Source organism: Rattus norvegicus, chromosome 16 (assembly GCF_036323735.1).
Source record: "Rattus norvegicus strain BN/NHsdMcwi chromosome 16, GRCr8, whole genome shotgun sequence".
NCBI classification, from domain to species: domain Eukaryota; kingdom Metazoa; phylum Chordata; class Mammalia; order Rodentia; family Muridae; genus Rattus; species Rattus norvegicus.
In genome coordinates, this window is record NC_086034.1 from 58,077,978 (window position 1) to 58,098,051 (window position 20,074).

Sequence of the window (20,074 nt, forward strand, 5' to 3'; positions counted from 1 at the left end):
TACATATACATATACATATACATATATACATATACATATACATATACATATACATATACATATACATATACATACATATACATATACATATATATATATATAAAACACTTTATGGAACCTAAGAAGCTGAGAGAGAGAGACAGAGACAGAGAGACAGAGACAGAGAGACAGAGACAGTGTACACACACACACACACACACACACACACACACACACACACAGGGAGAGATGGTGGGCTGGAGAGGTACCAGTGTATCAGTAGTCCCTTCAAAGAAACATTTCTGATGGTCTAATTTCCTTCCCCTAGGTCCCACTTCTAAAGACCTCAACAGTCTCATTGGCTGGACACCAGGCTTTGGGGCATACTCCAGACCCAGACTACAGTCTGGGACATCTAGTTTATAGAAGACTGAGACAGGTGACCGAAACTTCTGACAGACCAGCCATTTCCCTGTGCTTTGCCTCCATGGGATACAATAGAATGAATAAAAATAGCTCAGCCTCACGGAGAGGCTAACTACATACGCCAAGTGCTTTCCACACATGACCTCATTCTATGCTGATAACTGGAGAGGAGACAGATTCTATTATTACCCTCCCCCACCCATGCCCCAAAAGGAACATAGCCGTGATTTTTCTGCACCATTAACACCGTCAGAACATTCAGTTCACCTAGAGAAGACTTGTACCCTGCCTTCCCACCATATCTCTAGGGACATGTGGGGGCCTGTTCTGGTGCCATAGAATGTCCTACCTTTAGGGTGGGGCGAGTTCTTTATTTTTAATTTCCAGGGTGGAAATTCACTTGCAGATGGGTGTCAGAGGTTGGCTACAGCGCATACTTTTGATGTCTTGCCACCCTGAGGACTTAACTCAGCACCTTGGTGCTCTGCTGCTAAGGTCCACGTGTGGCCCTTGAGAATGGGTTCAGCTCACTCTTGCTCCTGCTGTGACCCAGGGCAACTTCAGGGAGGCTGGCGGGGGGGGGGGGGGGGGGGGGGATGCAGGTTAGAGTCTATGGTTGAGAGAAGCCAGGGCAGGAACGAGAAGCAGGAAGAAGCACGGCTTGCTGGATTTCTCTCAAGCTTTGCATTTTTTCTTATCCAGCCTACCACGGCCACTACTGTCCTAAGGATGCTGCCACTCATAGTCAGGTAGGGCTTCTATCAAAATTCAAGACAATCTCCTTCTGAAATGCCCACGGGGCTCTCTGGTCTAGGCAATTCCTCAACAGAGGCTTTCCTCTCAGGTGACTCTAGGCTGTGTCGAGATGCTAACTAGGACAGCAACTTTCGTGTGGACCCACAGCTCCACATCAGGAGAAAGAGAAGCAGAACCCACATCATTTTTATCTGTTCTGCCAGAAAAACCCAGCTTTGAAGGAAAAAGAGTTTGAATTTGAAACAAGTCCGCCTAACAAAACGAATTTCCTTATGTGTACTGAGGTGCATATGTAAGCACAATTAAAGCGGTCTCAAGGCTGGTTTTTGTGTATATTTTGCCACAGCTCGGTAGTTGGGGAAGAAAGATGCTTCCCTCTCCACATACCACCAGTGGGTGTTCATATTATGCTGTTCCTTCTTCCTCAACAGTGAGTTCTTTCTGGTCATAAATACTCCCTCACATTCCTTTCTTTGAAGATGCCCTTCAGATAGACTCCTTTTCCTGTGTATGCTAAGGAGACAGGCTGCTTAGGAGACTGGCCTGCAGCCCACGGTCTGCTTCCCTGGCCCACCCTCCTTTGTGTAGTCTGTGGGTGGAGTGAGCTGTTGCTCTGGGCGGCCAAGTGGAAATACAGATGCCTTCTCTTCTCCTAAAAGCTGTTTATTGTTCTCAGAGGAACCAGCCCTCAAAGAGAGCTGAGCCCCACCCACTCCTCCCAGCTTCCAGGTCTTGACTGAAAAATGTTAACATCCTACACCACACACCACAGACACATCCTGAAGGACAATGTTGGGACCCTTCTGGTTTTTTTTTTTTTTTTTTTTTTTTTTTCCGTTTTTAACTTTTCCTGCGGGGCAGGTCTAGGGTAGGCCACCCTGTCAGCTGCCTCGCTGAGGGTGCCCAGCTCACACCTCCTCCTCCCCGCCAGTGATTTATTTAACCCTTTGGCTGGGCCACACACTCCAAGTTTCTTACTTTGTTTTCTGATTCAGAAGAGTGCCAAGAATTTTAAGAAGGGGGATGTTTGAAGCACGGATGGAAATGAACCGGGCTGATGAACCAGCGGGAGTTTATCCTATGCTCTGGACCATTCTTTCACTAGATGTTTCACTGTGGCACACGCAGACTGGGAAGAGACATCGTGGCTTGTTAGTCTCCCTTTTACACTTGTCTTTCTTTCATTTTTTTTTTTTTTTGACAGCCAAATCTTTTTTTTTATTGGGGGAATGGGTTTCTCGGGGGTAGGTCTGGGGCCCTCCCTGCACGGCTTGTTCATTGGCACTGCCTCCAGAATCCTGTGGCTTCATCACATCTGGAAGCTCCGGAAGGCTGGAGAAGGGTTCGATGCGCAGCGCTTCGAAGGTGTCATCTGCTCCAAAGGCCGGGCCCACGGTGGCTGGGGCCTGTGGCCTTGCTGTCTGACTGGTGAAGCCAATTCGCCCAGAGTTTTTCCATCATTGAGGAGCTGGTTGTCCTTGTATAGCCACTGCTCCTCTGGCGGCCGCGTAAGGATGCCCTCGACGATGCGCTTCAGTTCGAACACGGTGCTCGAATCCTTGGTGTCCGTAAAGATGGTGGTCTTGTGGCGCCGGATCATGAGAAACGCGTCCATCCCGGCGGCTGCTTCTGTCATTTTTTTTTTTCAAGACAGTTTTTCTGTGTATTCCAGGCTGTCATGAAACTTGCTCTGTAGATCAGGCTGGCTGTGAGCTCAGAGATCTATCTACATCCCGAGTGCTGGGATTAAAGGAGTGTGCTACCATTACCTGGCTGTTAGTTTTTAATTGTTGAGACAGGATCTCACTATACCTAGAACTTGAAATGTAAACCAGGCTGGCCTTGAACTCACAGAGCCCCACCTGCTTCTGCCTTCCCAGTGCTGGGACTAAAGGGAGGGCCACATTATATACATATAATGTGTGTGCGTGTGTGCATGTGCGTGTGCGTGTGTGTCTGTCGCTCTAAATTGCTCTAAGTGGCTGAGAAAGACTGCCCTGGTATGCTTCCTGCTTGCCTCTTGGCATAGCCCTCGCCTCCTGAGTAAATCCCTTTCACCTCCTCCATTACCTCTGCCCACTTTACCTTCAACACACTTCCTCACAGTTACAGATGCTGTTAGCTCTAGGTGGCTTCTACAGTCTGTCCCCTCTTTCCCCTGGGCTACTCAACTTTCAGATATCAGCTTGAGATTTTGCCTCCTGATTTCCGTCAGCCTCGCGCACATCACCTGTATTAATCTAACATAAATTCATAGCCACATGCCTCCACGGGACTTTGCACATTAGCAGAAGAAGGGGAGGGTGCAGAGAAATCAGGAAACCTGAACATATGGTGAATTACAATGCACACTGATTGTTTTTTCAAGTTAACAGCCCCCCCCCCCCACCCCTTTTGGGTCTCAAGAGTTGGAATGTCTACGCAACTGGGAATGATTCAGTGTGGAAGTGATACCCAACTCTACCATAGTATTTGCTGTAGCCTCTGAGGGACCTTGTTTGTGCAGTGTTTAGCCACTCCTCATTTGCAATCTTTTACTGAGGACAATTGTAACGCCGATAAAGCCTGCCACCTAGTGGGCATTCTGATTATGACATGATTTGGAAAAAGACCCACTTTGAAGCTATCACAGGAAGTCAAAGTACATTCCTCTGACCAGTTTTCAGTCTTAAACTTGAAACTAGATGTATTAATATAGTCTACCCTAGGATGTCTCAAGTATATCTCTCCTGAAACTGGCTTCCCCAGGCCAAGAGTGACATGGATTTAAGTTTATTCCATGGGATCTATCACAGATGCGCCAGCCAAAATCAGGGACCAGCCCAAGTTTTTGGACTTATTCTGTGGCTCAGCAGCTCCGGCCATCTGTCTCTGGGAGACATTTGCCTCTTGAGAGTGGTTACCAGATGCTGGAAGAGCAAGGAGAAAGGAAAAGAATGGTCAGTGGGTACAAAGTTCCAATAGGCTGGGGGATTTGGTCCTCCTGGTAATGCTGGTAGGGTGATTGGCAAATAATGCTTTTGGATATAAGAAGAGTTAGTTGTGAATGTCCTCAGCACAAAGAAATGGAAATCGTATGAGGTAATAAATATGCTAAATAGTCTGATATGATTAACACACATCACGTACACATATAAAATCATTCCGCTGCACCTCCGCTAATATATGTCATTACTATGTGTCAAAGCACACAACGAGGCTTAGTGGCTAACAGCAATGGCTGTCTTCCCGAAGACCAAGGCTCAATTCTCAGTACCCACATGGCTGCTCACTCCAGTTCCAGAGGGATTTGCTACCACCCTCTTCTGGCTTCTGCAGGCACACAGTATATATGAAGGCACCCCACCCCCACCCCCAGTACATATCAAATAAAATAAATAAAAATAAAGAAGGCAAATTTTCAAAACAACAGAAGCCAAGGATGGTAGTCCAGGCCTGTTATTCTTGGTACTTAGGACACAGAGGCAGGAGGATTGCCACGAGTATGAAGACAGCTTGGGTTACAAAGGAAGGACCTGTCTCAACTTTCTCCCCAACAAGAACAAACAAGACAAAAAAGGGAGGGGGAACTTAAGCAAACACATTAAAGGGTTTTTTTTGTTTTTTTTTGTTTTTTTTTTTTTCAGCTTGGAAGTCCGGCGATGGGGCTGGTTAGAAGTTCTTGCTACACAGCCACAAGGATCAGAGTTTAGATCCTGGTGCCCATGTAACAAGCCAGGGATTCCACAAAACCTATAGCTGCAGTTATGAGGAGTTGAAAGCCTCTTTCTGGCTCTTGTGTGGACACATACAAGAACAAACAAGTAAATAAGTAAAGTCTTTAAAGCTTGTTCCCAGGTTACAGGTCATATCGATCATGGTACCTAACTCTAGACCGGCTCTCAGCTCCTGTTGACAGCATCGCTTGTCATCACTCTGATAACCTGCATTTGCCAGGAGGCACTGCACTGGGTGCCCAGGAACACCAGGGCAGAGGCCTTCTCCATCTCTGCTAAGAGACGAGACCTTTGATTGGATGTGGGCGTGAAAGACGCAAACATCCAAGGTGATTCCCTCCTGGTGATGTAAGAGCAGGGAAGCGGGAAGCAGGATAAAGGGAGGTTCAGGACCCCATGACTCCGATTTCTCCCAGAATTAGGTAATGACCTCAATAGCTGAAAGAAAAGGAAGTCAGCTGTCTAAGGACAAACAAAACAAAACAAAAACAAAAACAAAGTTGAGCTTTGGTGGTGAAGCCTATAATCTCAGCACCGGGGCATCTGAGGCAAGAGAATCATGCGTTCAAGGTCAGCCTGTCTACATATCAAGATCCCATCTAGGAAAAATAGGAAGAAAATAGAAAAAAAGAGAGAGAAAACATGAACTCGCTAGCAATTTGTATTCACCATGGTCAGGCGCAAAGGAGATGAGTTGACTGCCTTTCCTTCCCTCTTTTTGCTACATACATAGCACACACATACAGTGCACCCATATAGCACACACATACAGTACATTCACATAGTGCACACATATAGTACACACGTAGTGCATACACATAGTGCACACATATAGTGCACACATATAGCACACACATGCAGTGCATACACATAGTGCACACATACAGTGCATCCATATAGCACACACATGCAGTGCACACATACAGTGCACCCATATAGCACACACATGCAGTGCATACACATGGTACACACATATAGTGCACACAAATAGCTCACATATATGGTGCACACATACAGCACACACATGCAGTGCACACATACAGTGCACCCATATAGCACACACATGCAGTGCATACACATAGTGCACACACAGCTCTAAGTATCTTTCAATGTTGAGTGAGAGGGCACGTGACTGTGACCTGAATTCTGAGACTCTGAGGACACCAAAGGTATTTCCTGATTCCTGGCATGAGGCAGACACTGTCGCAGGGGCTAGGAATCTGACCAGCAACCAGTGGTGGCATTTGCCATGCAGGGGCTCTTTCTTTAGGAGAGGAGATGGATACAAACATCGGGCTACAGAAGAATTAGTCAATTAAATGACCTTACCTACACTGCAAGAAAGAGGAGCAGATGTGCTTAGATCTCCTACGTCAGCAGATTGGCTTTGCCGGCTTCACTTGCTCATGTTAGTCTTTGTCATAATTGCAGGAAATGAACACCACAGATAGAAATCCACACATGGGCTAATGAACAGTTTTCAAAGCAGGAAACACAAATGGCCGGGAATTATTTTTTTCAATGTGCTCAATAGCCCGGCTATCAGGGAAATGCAAATTAAAACGACTTCGAGATACTGCCTCATGCCAGTTTAAATGGTTCTGACAGGAAGTCTGACAAATGTTGGTGAGGATGTGGGGAAAGAACTCTTATTCACTTTTGGTGGGAATGCAAATTAATGTGGCCATTATAGAATTCACTACATATACAGCAGATATGCAGCTTGGTCTGCATTTGGGTCCCGAACAACTGAAGCGGGGGCTGTCCCAATAGCTGTTGCCTGCCTGTGCGGTACGTTCTAGCTGGGCTGCCTTGTCTGACCTCAGTGGGAGAGGAAGCCATTGGCCTCCCAGAGACTTGAAGTGCCTGAGTTGGGGGATACCCCAGAGGGGCCCCATCCACTCAGAGAAAGAGATGGGGGATGAGAGAAGGATTGTGGGAGGGGGTGACCAGGAAGGGAGCAGTGAGTGGGATGTAAAGTGAATAAGTAAAATTAATTAAAAATAAATAAACCAATCTAGTTGTCCATCCATAGATGAATGGATAATGAAAATGTGGTACATGTATGAGATAGAATATTATTTAACTTTAAAGAAAAAGAAAGTCATGGAATTTGCAATTAGGTGGACAAACTTATAATGTAGACTATTAAATGAAGTCATGTAAACATGAAAAGAAAACAAAACCTTGCATGGTCTCCCTCATCTGTGATCCTAGCCTATAAGGTGTACATGCATATGTGGAAACAGCTCTGTGTTTCTTTTTGACTTCGTCTCAGGCTCATTTACTGTTGAGTCTTCAAAGCTCTGTGTCTACAGGGCAGAAAGGCAGGTTTACTGGGATAACAGACATCATAAAACAGATAATGTAGTATGCCACACTTTTAGCCAAGTCTCGGTGAAAATTGAGCATGGACCAATATGCAGAGAGGTGCAAAGAGGAAGCCAGAGGAACCACCGGAGTGCACCCCCAGCAAGGCCTGCCGAGGCCTTCCCAGAGAACATGCCTAACTAGACTTAAGTGAGTGGGTATCCAGGGACCAGGAGGGCTCCAGGCAATGAAAGGAGAAAGCTCTAAGTCCCAGGAGGCTTGCACTTCTGGGAGCATCTCTTAGAACCTCAGCCTGTGAAGAAGAGTTATTACAGTAGGCATCAGAGGCTTCTGCATTGGTGTGGGATCAGAGGCTCATCCATGCTGGGATAAGGTTGACCTCTGTCCACAGACGAAATCTTCTGAAGGTCAAGCAAGGGGAGACACAGCTCTGCCCTCTTCAACATTACTAGAAGGAAACCCAAGGAGGCCCAGCTAGGGTCTGGCTGCTGTAGATTGTAGCTCTTAAGACAGCTTACTTGACTTAACATGATGATTGACTGGGTTAGGGGTGGGGCAGAGAGAGAGAGAGAGAGAGAGAGAGAGAGAGAGAGAGAGAGAGAGAGAGAGAGAGAGGAAGAAGGTGAAGTTGATCTCCAATTTTCTGTTTGAGTGCTGTTGGTAAATTTCTGTAAAAGTGGAGTTTCTGTAGAAAAATTAATCTGCTGGTGGGCATGCAGAATTTACAGTGACCGCCTCCCACGTCCCTTTTCCCACTCCTGTCACCCCAAAGAGGTAGCACCCTATACTTCCCCACTGAAACATAGAAAATAAGACTTGAGGGGCTGGGGATTTAGCTCAGTGGTAGAGCAGCTTACCTAGGAAGTGCAAGGCCCTGGGTTCGGTCCCCAGCTCCGATAAAAAGAACCAAAAAAAAAAAAAAAAAGACTTGACAGAAGGTATTAGTCAGGGTTCTCTAGAGGAAGAGACCTTAACTATATTAAATGTATGTGTAATACATGTACATATATTATACAAGATTATATGAAATATAGTATATGATTATATGAGATAATATATTATAAATATATACTCATAATGAGATTATTAGAATGGTTACCAGACAGTGGTCTAGCTAGTCCAACAGTGACCTTCTACCAATAGAAGATCCAAGAACCTGGTAGTTGTTCAACTTTGGAGGCTGGATGTCTCGCTGGTCTTCAGTCTCACTGGAATCCCAATGACATAGGCTCTAATGCCAGCAAAGGAATAGGCTTGCCGGTGAGAGCAAGAGCAAGCAGGCAAAGAGTTAAAGCTTCTTTCTTCCACAGCCTTTATTTAGGCTGCTAGCAGAAGGGGTGGCCCAGATTAAAGAGGATCGCCCCACCTCAAAAGATCTAGGTAAAAAGTGTATCTTCCCACCACAAAAGATCCAGGTTAAAAGCATGTCTTTCCACTTCAAATGATTTAAGGAAAAATAAAATCTCTCATAGGTATGCCCAGTGGCTTTAGTTAATTCTAGATATACTTGAAAATCAAGAATAGCCACAAAAGTCCGCCCTTTGTCAACCTGACACGCAATCAACATTGACTTATATCATACTTCATCTCTAAATAAAATAATAACCAGGTCATAATGATACCTAACATGATATAACTATTGTATGTACAAAGCAAGTGCATTGTATCTTTAATGCAATCATAATTATGCCTAATTACAGATTAGAATGGGAAAACACATTATAGATTTTAGAATGGGTGTCAGTGTCCCTTGAGGGATATTCTCTTAGTATCTGAAACTTATGTATGATAACCACCGGGGTTCTCTCAAGTGATATTAAATTACACGATAAAGAAATGGAGGAAAGAAAGCACAAATGCCTGCATAAATGCATTCTTAACAAAACATGACAAAAGCATTCCTGTCAATTATAATCCTCGTTTCTGCAACTGGTCATGGGGCCTAAGCTGTATTTATAGCTACCTTCCTCTACTATCCATTCTGTATTTCCTCTATCCTCAGTAAGAACTTCGGCAGGTCTTGGGTCTGTTCTTTGAGGTGTGACCCATACCTCCATTCCTAAAGTGTCTGTGCCCTTTGTCATCCTGCCTGGGTTAGGTTGTCATAGTTCCTCATTGATTTTAATCACTGGACATGGTAGCACCAAGAGATGTCCTACAGTTTAATATGTGTACTACACTCCAGACATATTAAACTTTCTTATTTCCACTGTGGAGAAGCAATTCAATTTCCCCTTGGTAATCTAGATCAATCACCCCTCTTAACACCACTATTTTTTTTTCTTAGCTTGTTGGTTTCAGGGCATCAGAAGCCCCAAGTGTCCAAGGGGAATCGGATTTCAATTCAACAGCATGATTGTTGTGGTCCTGGGACAGAGTGCTCCCTTCTCTGTTACAAACCTTCTAGACCAGCAGAACTTAAAAGTAGGAACAGGAAGCAAGAAATTTCCTAGTGGGTCACTAGAAGTGATAGTGTGTGGAACTTTCCTTTTCTATCCCTTGATCCCTGGACTTGTGGATCCTGGCCATGGGAGAAACATATATTGTGACACATACTGGATGCTGATTCAAAGCATACACCACCTTCTGGAGAATCCTGCCCCAGACCTTCAGGTTGCTGTAACTTGTCTTCAAAAGACCATCCCATCTTTCTATCTGGATAGCTGTTTCAGGTTAACGGGGAACATGGTGAGACCTTTGTAAAAACATCTGTATAGGGCTGGAGAGATGGCTCAGTGGTTAGAGCACTGACTGCTCTTCCAGAGGTCCTGACTTCAATTCCTAGCAACCACATGGTGGCTCACAACCATCTGTAATGGGATCTGATGCCCTCTTCTGGTGTGTCTGAAGACAGCGACAGTATACTAATACTAATAAAGCAAATAAATCTTTAAAAAAAGTTGTACACACACATTCTTAACAAAATATGACAGAAACACGCATGTCAATTATAACCCTCATTCTTGCAACTGGTTATGTGTGGCCTTGGCTGGTACTTATGGCTCCATGATCGTAGGCCCACTGTCACACTTCTCTGGCTATGATGTGAGTTACTAGGTCATCAGTGATAGCATGTGGAGTGCCATTGGGATGAATAAGGCATTCTGTAAGTCTATCCTGATAGTTTTGGCAGAAGCATTATGTACAAGAAAAGCAAATCCATAACCAGAGCAAGTATCTACCCTGGTAAGGACAAAGTATTGTCCTTCCCATGAAGAAAGTGGTCTAGGGTAGTAACCCGAAACCAGGTCTCTGGTTGGCCACTTCAGGAAATGGTGCCATATCTGGGGCTGTTCAGTGTTGGTCTCTGCTGTTGGCAGATCTGGCACCTAGCAGTAGCTGTATCCATGTCGGCCTTGGTGAGTGGAAGTCATGTATTTGAGTCCTCATGACCTCCATCTCTGTCAGCATGGCCACTTTGTTCATGGGCCCATTTGGCAATGACAGGGATGGCTGGGAAAAGAGGCTGACCGTCCACAGAATGGCTCATCCAATATACTCAGCTATCAATATTCTCCTCTGCAGAAGCTACCTTTCGATGAGCATTTACCTGGGACAAGAAGTATCTTCACATCCTTCTCCATTTGGAGAGATCCAGTCACATACTTCTTCCCCAAATATCTTTCTCATCAATTTTCCAATCATGCTCTTTCCAAGCCCCTCACCATCTAGCCAATCTTTGGCTATGGCCCACCAGTGAACAATCACACATCTGGCCACTTCTCCTCCATACATGTATGACCATGTGAATTGCTAGCAGTTTGGTCCACGGTAAAGACTTTCCTTCACTAGTGTCTTTCTGGCTTGTTCCTGCCATGCATGGAACATCCTTTCATGACGTGCAGAAAAACAGGTTCCAGTCTTCTCCTCTTCAGCTAACCTATCATAGGGAACACACTGTAGGCTATAGGCGCTTGCTTTCTACCATAGACATCTGGGTAACTTCATCATGCAACTTGCTGTGCCTTCAGGACGCACTCAGGACCAATCACATATATGCTATGACAATAGATTGCCGCTATGCACATTACTTTATGGCTTACAGGGTCAGGTAACACCCAGCTCATGATGGGCAGTTCAGGTTGCATGGTAACTTGGTGGCCCATGGTCACATGTTCAGTTTCCTCTCTCAAAGGGAGAAGGATTGTCTGCAGATGAGGGTAGAGCCTTGCTCCAGAATCCCAAAGCGATTTACCTGTAGACACCTGCAACGGGCTCCAGACAGCATCTCTATCTGCCGCTGCCACCTCAGGTCAGCTAGAGCACATGGTCCAAGTGGTAGAGCACTTTACACAGCAGCCTAGACTTGAACAGTTTTCTCCTGTACCAGGCCCCAGTCAAACCGAAGTCATTTGGTACATGGGCCAATCTAACACATCCAAAGGAGGAATGTGCTATCTCTAGAATCCAAACAGTCCCACTAAATATGCAGGAGAAACCACGTATAATAACTCATCCTTTACCTTAAAAGGATTATCTCTGCACACCTCACACCTTTGGACTCCCAAGGATTTCACCAAGGGAGAAGGCCCTTGAATTTTGGTTGGATTTACTTCTCATCCTCTGATACATACATGTGTGACCAATAAGTCAAAAGTACTTGCTGTTCCTGCTTACCTGGTTCAATTAGCATAATGTCATTAACGTGGTGTACCAGCGTGATATTTTGTAGAAGAGACAGATGATCAAGATCCCTTCTAATTAAGTTATGACACTGGGCAGGGGAGTTAATATATCTTTGAGGTAAAACTGGAAAGGTATATATATTGCTGGCCTTGGCATCTAAAAGCAAATTGCCTCTGGTGGTCCTTATGGACAAGGACTGAGAAAAACACATTTGCTAGATTGATAGCTGTATACTGTGTACTAGGAGATGTGCTAATCTGATCAATAAAGATGTCGCATCTCATACAGTAGCTGCAATTGAGTTGCTACTTGACTGACTTGGCAATAGCCAGCTCTCATTCTCCACGATCCATCTGTCTCCTGCAGTGGCCAGACAGGAGAGTTAAAGGGAGAGGTGGTGGGAACCGTGGCCTCTGCGTCTTTCAGGTCCTTGATGGTGGCACTGAGTTCTGCAGTTCCTCCAGGGATGTGATATTGCTTTTGATTCCCTATTTTTCTTGGCAAAGACAACTCTAAAGGCTTCCGTTTAGACTTTCTAACCATAACAGCCCCAACTCAGGGTCATTAACTACAACTCAGGGAATCAATGTGATAATTCTGCCAACTTCTGAGCATATAGATCTCAAATATACATCCTCAGACTGGGGAAAGAACCCCAGGATGATTTTGGGGACCCATTGGACCCACTATGAATCAGACTTCAGTCAAAACTCAATCACTTGACTTTCACAAGCCCCTACACTTTAACAGGAAGGCCACGATGTTTCTTGAGTTCTCCCAGAATCAGCGTCAATTCAGAACCACAATCCAATAGACTCTGGAGAGTCTGATTGTTTCTTTTATCCCAGTGTAAATTACCCTTACAAAAAGGCCATGGGTCCCTCTGGGGAAGAACTGGAGAAAGGGTAACAGTAAAACTCTTAGGTATTTTACCAAGGGGAACCTAGACATTTCTTCACTCAAGGTATCCCGAGTCTGCAAACTGGCGCAAGTGTCAAAGTTGGTTCCTTGGCTGAGATTCCCTTTTGCCACCATTCTGTGCAGCCTTTCATTTGAGAATTTTCCCATTTATAAAGACCAAAGAAAAATGCAGTAGGATTCTTATCTACTTCATGCCTGGAAACACCATGATTGATTAGCTGATACCAAAGGTCTTTATGAGTCATGTACCATAAAATTCACTTTGCCTGTGCTGGATACCATGGGTTAGATCACTATCAATATGGCTTTGCCTGTGCTGCTCATTAGGATAGCAACAATCACCTTGCCTTTGGAGGAGACCCATTGCTACCATCTGCTACTCTGGAGTCCAACTAAACCCACTGCATTTCAATCATAAGGTACGGCACAAGGGGAAAGTTGACAACGAAGTTCTTCAAATGTGTTTGTGTTCTCTCACCATTTTCTGTCCTCCAGGGTTAATGCAGGGTATATCTCCTGGGTCTTCCCTTTGTGGAGGATTAGGTTGTACACAGCATACTCACTCTAGCACTGCAATTTTTCTGAGCCTTAAAATTCCTTCATCAATCCTAAGTCAAGGGATGTTGGGTATCTCCAACCCCTTTTCAATAGGCCATATTTTGACAACTGCTTTCGCCAACCATTCAACAGACATTTAAACCGTTCAAACAATTCAAACAAACCATTGACACTGTCTTTAACCCTGTGAGATTATTATATTAAATATAATATTAAACCTAGAATCTTCACTCAGTGAACCTATATTAATAAACTCAGCCTGATCCAATTTTATGTTCCTTCCACTATTATCTCATACCCTTAAAAATCCATCCCCACACATATTCCCCAGACTTCTGCTTGAATGAATTAGCAAACTCATTAAGCGCATTTCCTCATGGACTACACTTTCTGCCTCCCCTCTAGAGGCCTGCTTTGCCTTGAGTCTGGTTACAGGTCTAGAAGAAACTATGGGCAGACCTTGAGGAACATCAGTATTGTCTTTCCTGGTCTCCTTCAGAGAAGGTCATCGATGGTAAGGATTAACTTTCTCGGTCAAAAGGAGGGAGAGGAAATTGTCTATATTAGGATTACTATTGCTGTGATGAAACACCATGACCAAAAGAAAATTTGGGAGGAAAGGATTTATTTCACTCACAGTTCCATATAACAGTTCATAATCAAAAGCATGAGAGACTCAAGAACTTGGAACAGGAGCTGATGAAGAGGTCATGGAGGAGTGCTGCTTACTGGTTTGCTCTCTATGGCTTGCTCAACCTGCTTTTTTTTTTTTTTTTTTTTTTTGGTTTTTTTTTTCGGAGGTGGGGACCGAACCCAGGGCCTTGCGCTTCCTAGGCAAGCGCTCTACCACTGAGCTAAATCCCCAACCCTCAACCTGCTTTCAAATTGAACCCAGGACCACCAACCCAGAGGTGGCCCTATCTACAATGGGCTGGACCCTCCCCCCCCAATCAATCATAAATTAAGAATATGCCCTGTAGGCTTGCCTATAGCCTCATCTTATGGAGCCATTTTTTAAATTAAGGTTCCCTCCTCTTAGATGACTTTAGCTTGTGTCGAGTTGACATAAAACCAGCCAGCACAGCAATATTTCAGAGGGTTGGGGTGTGAGTGCATCCTTTGCTGGGGTGGACAGACTGCTTCCTCAGGCGGGAACTTGAGGGCTTTAAGTTTTCAGTGTCAATAGTGACCTCCCATCATCTCCACTCCAAGTTACAAATCCCATGTTTTACCAGTGAATGCCCTTTAATTGCTGACACCCTCTAAGGCTGAGACGTGAGTTTTGGCTGTCATTTATCCAATCTGATGATAATTTAAGAGCTTTGGTTTGATTTTCCTTGAGCTCTGTGGCTGCTGGAGAGAAGAGTCTCTTCAAGGGCATACTTTAAAAGCTTTAGACTGTTGACAAGCATCTGGAACGGGTCATTTCTATCACTGAGGTCACTGTTATCTTTTACCATATTCTGAGATTTTAGAGGTTGGTTAGTTTTATCACAGAACACATTCCTCTTCTTTGTCATTTTTATCCACAGATATTAGGAGCAACCAACCAGTGGTACCTTGTTTTTACAAAATTGTATGTTTTATATACAGAATTACCAAATCCACTGCCTCAGTATAATCAGATGCATTTATCCTTAAGTTTGTAAGTACTTCACAAGAGCTTTTAATTCTCTTTGAACTTCTATTTGAGCAAACAACTCCAGCAACTAGAGAGACACACTTTAATGGTTAAGTTGGAACGCCTATTCCAAATACAAAATTCATTCTTAAACGTCTGTTGCTCTAGAACCATTTCTGGTGGCAATGTCTGTAATAGTCAGTGTCCTCTAAAGGAAAAGAACTTACAAAGTGAATCTAAGGAAAAAAAAAAGGTCTCTCACAGGTATACCCAGACACTTGGGTTTCAGTTAATTCCACATTGATAGAACAAGTCAATTTGACAACCAAGAAAGAGTAGCCATCATTCAGCCTACTCTGATCATGACATCCTACACACTTTCTGCCCAAGGAAACCAAGACCCAAATGATTTAGGTGACTTCCTTCAAGATACACAGAGTTTTAACTCCAAACACATTCCTACGTACTGTAGCTGGCTGGCAGTCAGGGCTCTCTTAGTACCATTTGAAGTAGACTCTCCATTCTTGCTTTTCAGAGCTCAGATCTCTCTCTCTCTCTCTCTCTCTCTCTCTCTCTCTCTCTCTCTCTCTCTCTCTGTGTGTGTGTGTGTGTGTGTGCGCGTGTGTATGTATGTATGTATGTGTGCATGTGCACATACACATGTATGTGCACAGACATGTGGTCTAGACCCCAGCACCTTGTACACACACCAAATGAGATTTCTACTACTGAGCACCAGCTTTTCACCTTCCGTCATCTTAACCTCCATTCCTGAAGAAGCTCCGCCCAGCAGATGGTCACTCAAACATAAGAAATCTTCAGTGTTTGTAGCAACCATATATATTCATAAGAGTAAAACTAAGCAGATATGGCTAGAAGGCTTCAAAGCAACTAAAATTGGTCTCTGGGCAGATTGTTCATAGGAACCCGTCTGGCCATTTTGGTATCCCTGTGATAGTTTAAAAAGAATGAAAAACATCGAGTACATTATTATTTTCACAAAATTAATTCTTAAATATTCATTCCTGTGCACTACATTTAAAAAAAAACATTTGGACTCCTATTCATTTTTTGTTGTGTGGTTTTCTATAAAACCCTTTCCTCCAAGGAACGTTGTGGGATGGGTGTCAATTTTTTAACTGTGGAAAGATTTACACTAGTCTCTGCTAAAATCACAAAGCAACCATTTCTCTTCATGCATTCTTTGGTTTTAAGACGCTATGCTAAAAGAAATGTATTTCAGCCTCAAAGGTCTTACTCAAAATCAGCAAAAGTATGAACTAAAATTTCCCCTTATGAAACCAGAACATAGAGAGAGATTTAGTACTCCGACATAAATGGGATGTTCCCTTTAAGTTCCTCCCCTCCAAGCTCAGGGAACACGGAGTACAAGGAGGTGGACAGAATGAGAGAGCCAGGGGGCAATGGGGGAGACCAGAGAACAAGTCCCTCAGAATCAGCATGAGCGCAGCTCATATGAACTCAAAGAGACGGGATCGGTGAGCACAGAGGCTGCCCCTGGTTCTCCACACATATATAATGGCTTCCAGTTTAGTGCTTTTATGGGATTGCTGAGTGTGCAAATGAGTGGGTCTCTGACTCCTGTGCTTTCTCTTGGGCTCTTTTTCCTCCATTGATTTGTCTTGTCTGACTCTGAAGTGATTTTTTTTTTTTTTTGGTTTCACCTTATTATAGTTTATTATTACCTCTTAGAAGCCTGTTATTTTCTAATGAGAAACAAAAAGAGTGGATTCAGATAGGAAGGGACCAGGAGGAGTAGAGGGAAGGGAAGGGAAACAGTAATCTGGTTACGTTATGTGAGAAAATAAAACTGTTTTTAATAAAAGGTGAACATTTCTTTAAAAAGTAAAAGAGAACCAGAACATTATTCTTTTGTTGAGACCCCATCTCCCAATGGAGGTCCCCTAGGAGGGTGACACTGATGACACTATTTTATAGTCATGTGGACTGTGACGGCGGATGTCAGAGGTAAGAGAAACTAAGCCCTTAGCCCGGTGCAGTGAACAGGAAGCCAGTGATGCTTACGTGAGGCGGGAGTCCTTGAAGGTGTCCAGGTAGGCGGGATAGCTCCACTCCACTTTGCTTCCCTTACATCGGAGCTCTACACTTTGCCCCGCCATGAGGCTCACTGTGGCTGCAGGCTTCTGGAAGCGACCGTTGTCCATCGCTTGCATCATGATGGACTGGCTCTTTGGGGCTGAGTCTGCTGTGTCCCTGTCCTTTATCTTAGGAATCTTGGGTTTGGCCTTTTTGTTGGTTGGTTTGATCCTGTTTTCTCCTTGTTCCTTTGGACGCTTGTTCTTAGGAGGATGTTGCCCAGCAACTGCAGAGGTGTGAGAGCGGACACTGAGTAACAGTGGAAGAGTGTAAGAAACCCACAGCAGCTGACATCAACACTCCCTGGCCTATGTCCAAATCCTTTTCAGCCATAATCATAAACAATAAAACGATCCTTTTTCTTCATCCATTTTTTTTTCTTCTTCGGAGCTGAGGGTCGAACCCAGGGCCTTGTGCTTGCTAGGCAAGCGCTCTACCATTGAGCTAAATCCCCAGCCCCTTCTTCATCCATTCTTTAGTTTTAAGACAAAAGTTTAAAAGAAATATATTTTGGTTTCAAGGCTATTATTCAAAATCAGCAAAATATAAATTAAAATTATATAAAACCAGATCATTTTTTTCTTTTGTTCATATTCCATCTCACAGAGGTGATCACCTAGGAGGGATGCATTGAAGACACCCAGAATCTGTTTTAGGTCTCACTAATGACTTTTCCTGGTGCTCACTCTAAGGTGACTCTTTAAATGCACAGATGCTAATCTCTAATGCACAAGTAGCATTAGAAATATATTCAGGTGACTTAAAACCTCTCTCAAAATGGGAATATAGTGTGGGCTCTATATATTTATTGGGGATGTAGAATATAACATTTGTAGGGGTGGGGATATAGCACACGTGGTGCAGTGCTTGTCTAGTATGCAACCGAGCCTTTGTTTCAATCCCTAGCACTGTATAAGACAGGACATTGTGGTACATGGCTGTAAACTGAACACTCAGGATGTAGAGGCAGGAGAATCAGAAATTCAAAGTTCTCTTCAGCTATACAGCGAATTTAAGGTTGACTTGGGCTACATGCCACCCTGTCTTTAAAAAAGACATGTCAAACGCATAACAGTTTAAAGCTTCACGAGCAAGCTATTGAAACTCAATTGTAAGACTGGGAAGATGGCTCGGGTGGTAGAATGCCTGTAAGGGAACCGTGAGGACATGAGTTCAATCCCCAGCAACTACAGAGAGCCGGTGTGCAACCCTGGTGCTGAAGGAGAGAAAGCAGATAGGGAGAGTCATGGAGATGGGTAAATTGCTAGCACTCCCTAGCATCCAGTCTAGCCAATAGGCTTGATTGGGGTTTGGTGAGGGAGGGACTGTCTTATAAATTAGGAGGAAGGTAATAGGAAAGAAACCCAACATTAATCAAGCAATGGCTTGAAGTTTGGTTAATGAACTAATTTTGGAGGCATCTTTTCATCAACACTGTTGGGAGTTGCCAGCAAACAGTGATAGCACAAAGCTGATCTGCTGTAAGTTGGTTGGTTGTTTTCTGTACTAGGAACCCATCGTTGCTTTCCTCAGGCAGAGTTGTCCCTACTCTCCGAACCTTCTGGAAGCCGCTAGTCTCTAGAAATCTCAACTAAGTCTCTCTCAGCTGTGCTGTTGTGTCTACCCTGGAAAGGTGGAAAGGTGGCATTCAGCTGGGCTTTGGATTAACTATCCCTGCCTATGGCAAAAAGTATCATTTTATGTCCATAAAGTTAGAGAAGTACTCAGACTTATAGAGTCCTCAAAAATCCTTTAGGCAAAGTCCTCATGCTATAGATGAAAACAGCACGCTCTAAAAGGCTTTAAATATGCTAGACAAAATCACTCAGTTAATCAGTAGCAAAAAATATAGATTAACTCAAGTCTCTGTAACCCATTCCAGTATGAACATTTCATCCCATGCAGATTGACATGAGATTATAACCCTGGTCAGTAGAGGGACTTACAGACTATTTGTATCAAGTGGGGAAATGTGATGTCAGGAGAAAATCATTGTCAAAGCCTAACCTTATATGCTTCCCTGTATACAGCTCCTTGAGTTTTGTGACAGGAGCTATTCAACCTTCGCTCTAAGGTCAGCCCCATTCAGACCTTGCAGCTAATTTGCTGTCTGAGCTTTTAGCTTGGTATCCACACCCAATCCTACCAACCTCCTTCTGGCTTGTATACCTTGTTCCCTGTGTCAGCATTTTTTCCTGCATCCCCAGAGCCCATCATAATTAGGCTCTTAGACTCAAGTTTTCTCTTATTTTTCTTCTTTCCTCTATTCATTTCCACTAGGCACATAAGCTGCTTACCTTACCAAGGTGTAGAGTTGTGTCCCTGGGCTCTGTCCTCTAAGGCAGAATCCCCAGCACCTGCTGTTTGCCCAGCCCTGCCAAGTCTGCACATTATTCTTTATTCACTCCTGATTCTAATGATGAGCTAGACATAGTGGATCACACGGGTAGGCTCTTTTTCACAGTTAATTTTAGTTGTCTCTGTAGCTTGATGCCAATAGGATTTAGAGTCAGCTAGGAGACACAGCTCTTGGTGTGTCTGTGAGAGTGTTCCAAAGAGGCTCATCTGAGGATGAAAGCTCTTCCCAAGTTCCATACTGAATTCACAAGAGAGAAAGCACGATTCCTAGACCCAAGCTGGAACATACCAGCCATCTTTTCTCTGTTTCTTGACTATAGGCATATGGCCAACTGCTTTATGCTCTTCCCAGGATGCCGTCCGGCCATGATGAACCACAACCCCACACAAACTCTTTCCTCACATTTCTTCTGTGCTTTTATTCCTTTCTTACTGTGTTATAGCACTGAGAAGCATGAGTAACACATTAGCTAACTGCCTAGAGGGAGAATCACTGTAGCCACTGGGACCAGATCAGATGGGCAGAAACGCACTGATTCAGCATCACCATGTGTGAGGGACAAGCCTCAGCTTTGAATTATGTCAGAAGCCCTATCCCCCTCTGCCAAAGACAGAAAATAAAAGACTACTATCCTGATGTCCAAATATCCTGTGTCCCATATGT

General features: G+C 44.0%; 1 protein-coding gene and 1 pseudogene across 1 annotated transcript in view; both read right to left on the minus strand.

Moving 5' to 3' along the window:
• Pdgfrl (platelet-derived growth factor receptor-like) overlaps positions 1 to 20,074 on the minus strand; it is a 59,907-nt gene that overhangs the window by 26,557 nt on the left and 13,276 nt on the right. The window contains exon 2 of the mRNA NM_001011921.1: positions 16,981 to 17,278. Within this exon, the coding sequence (NP_001011921.1) occupies positions 16,981 to 17,278 (298 nt within the window). The remainder of the gene's footprint in view (positions 1 to 16,980; positions 17,279 to 20,074) is intronic.
• Positions 1,001 to 5,757, minus strand: Elob-ps1 (elongin B, pseduogene 1; annotated as a pseudogene).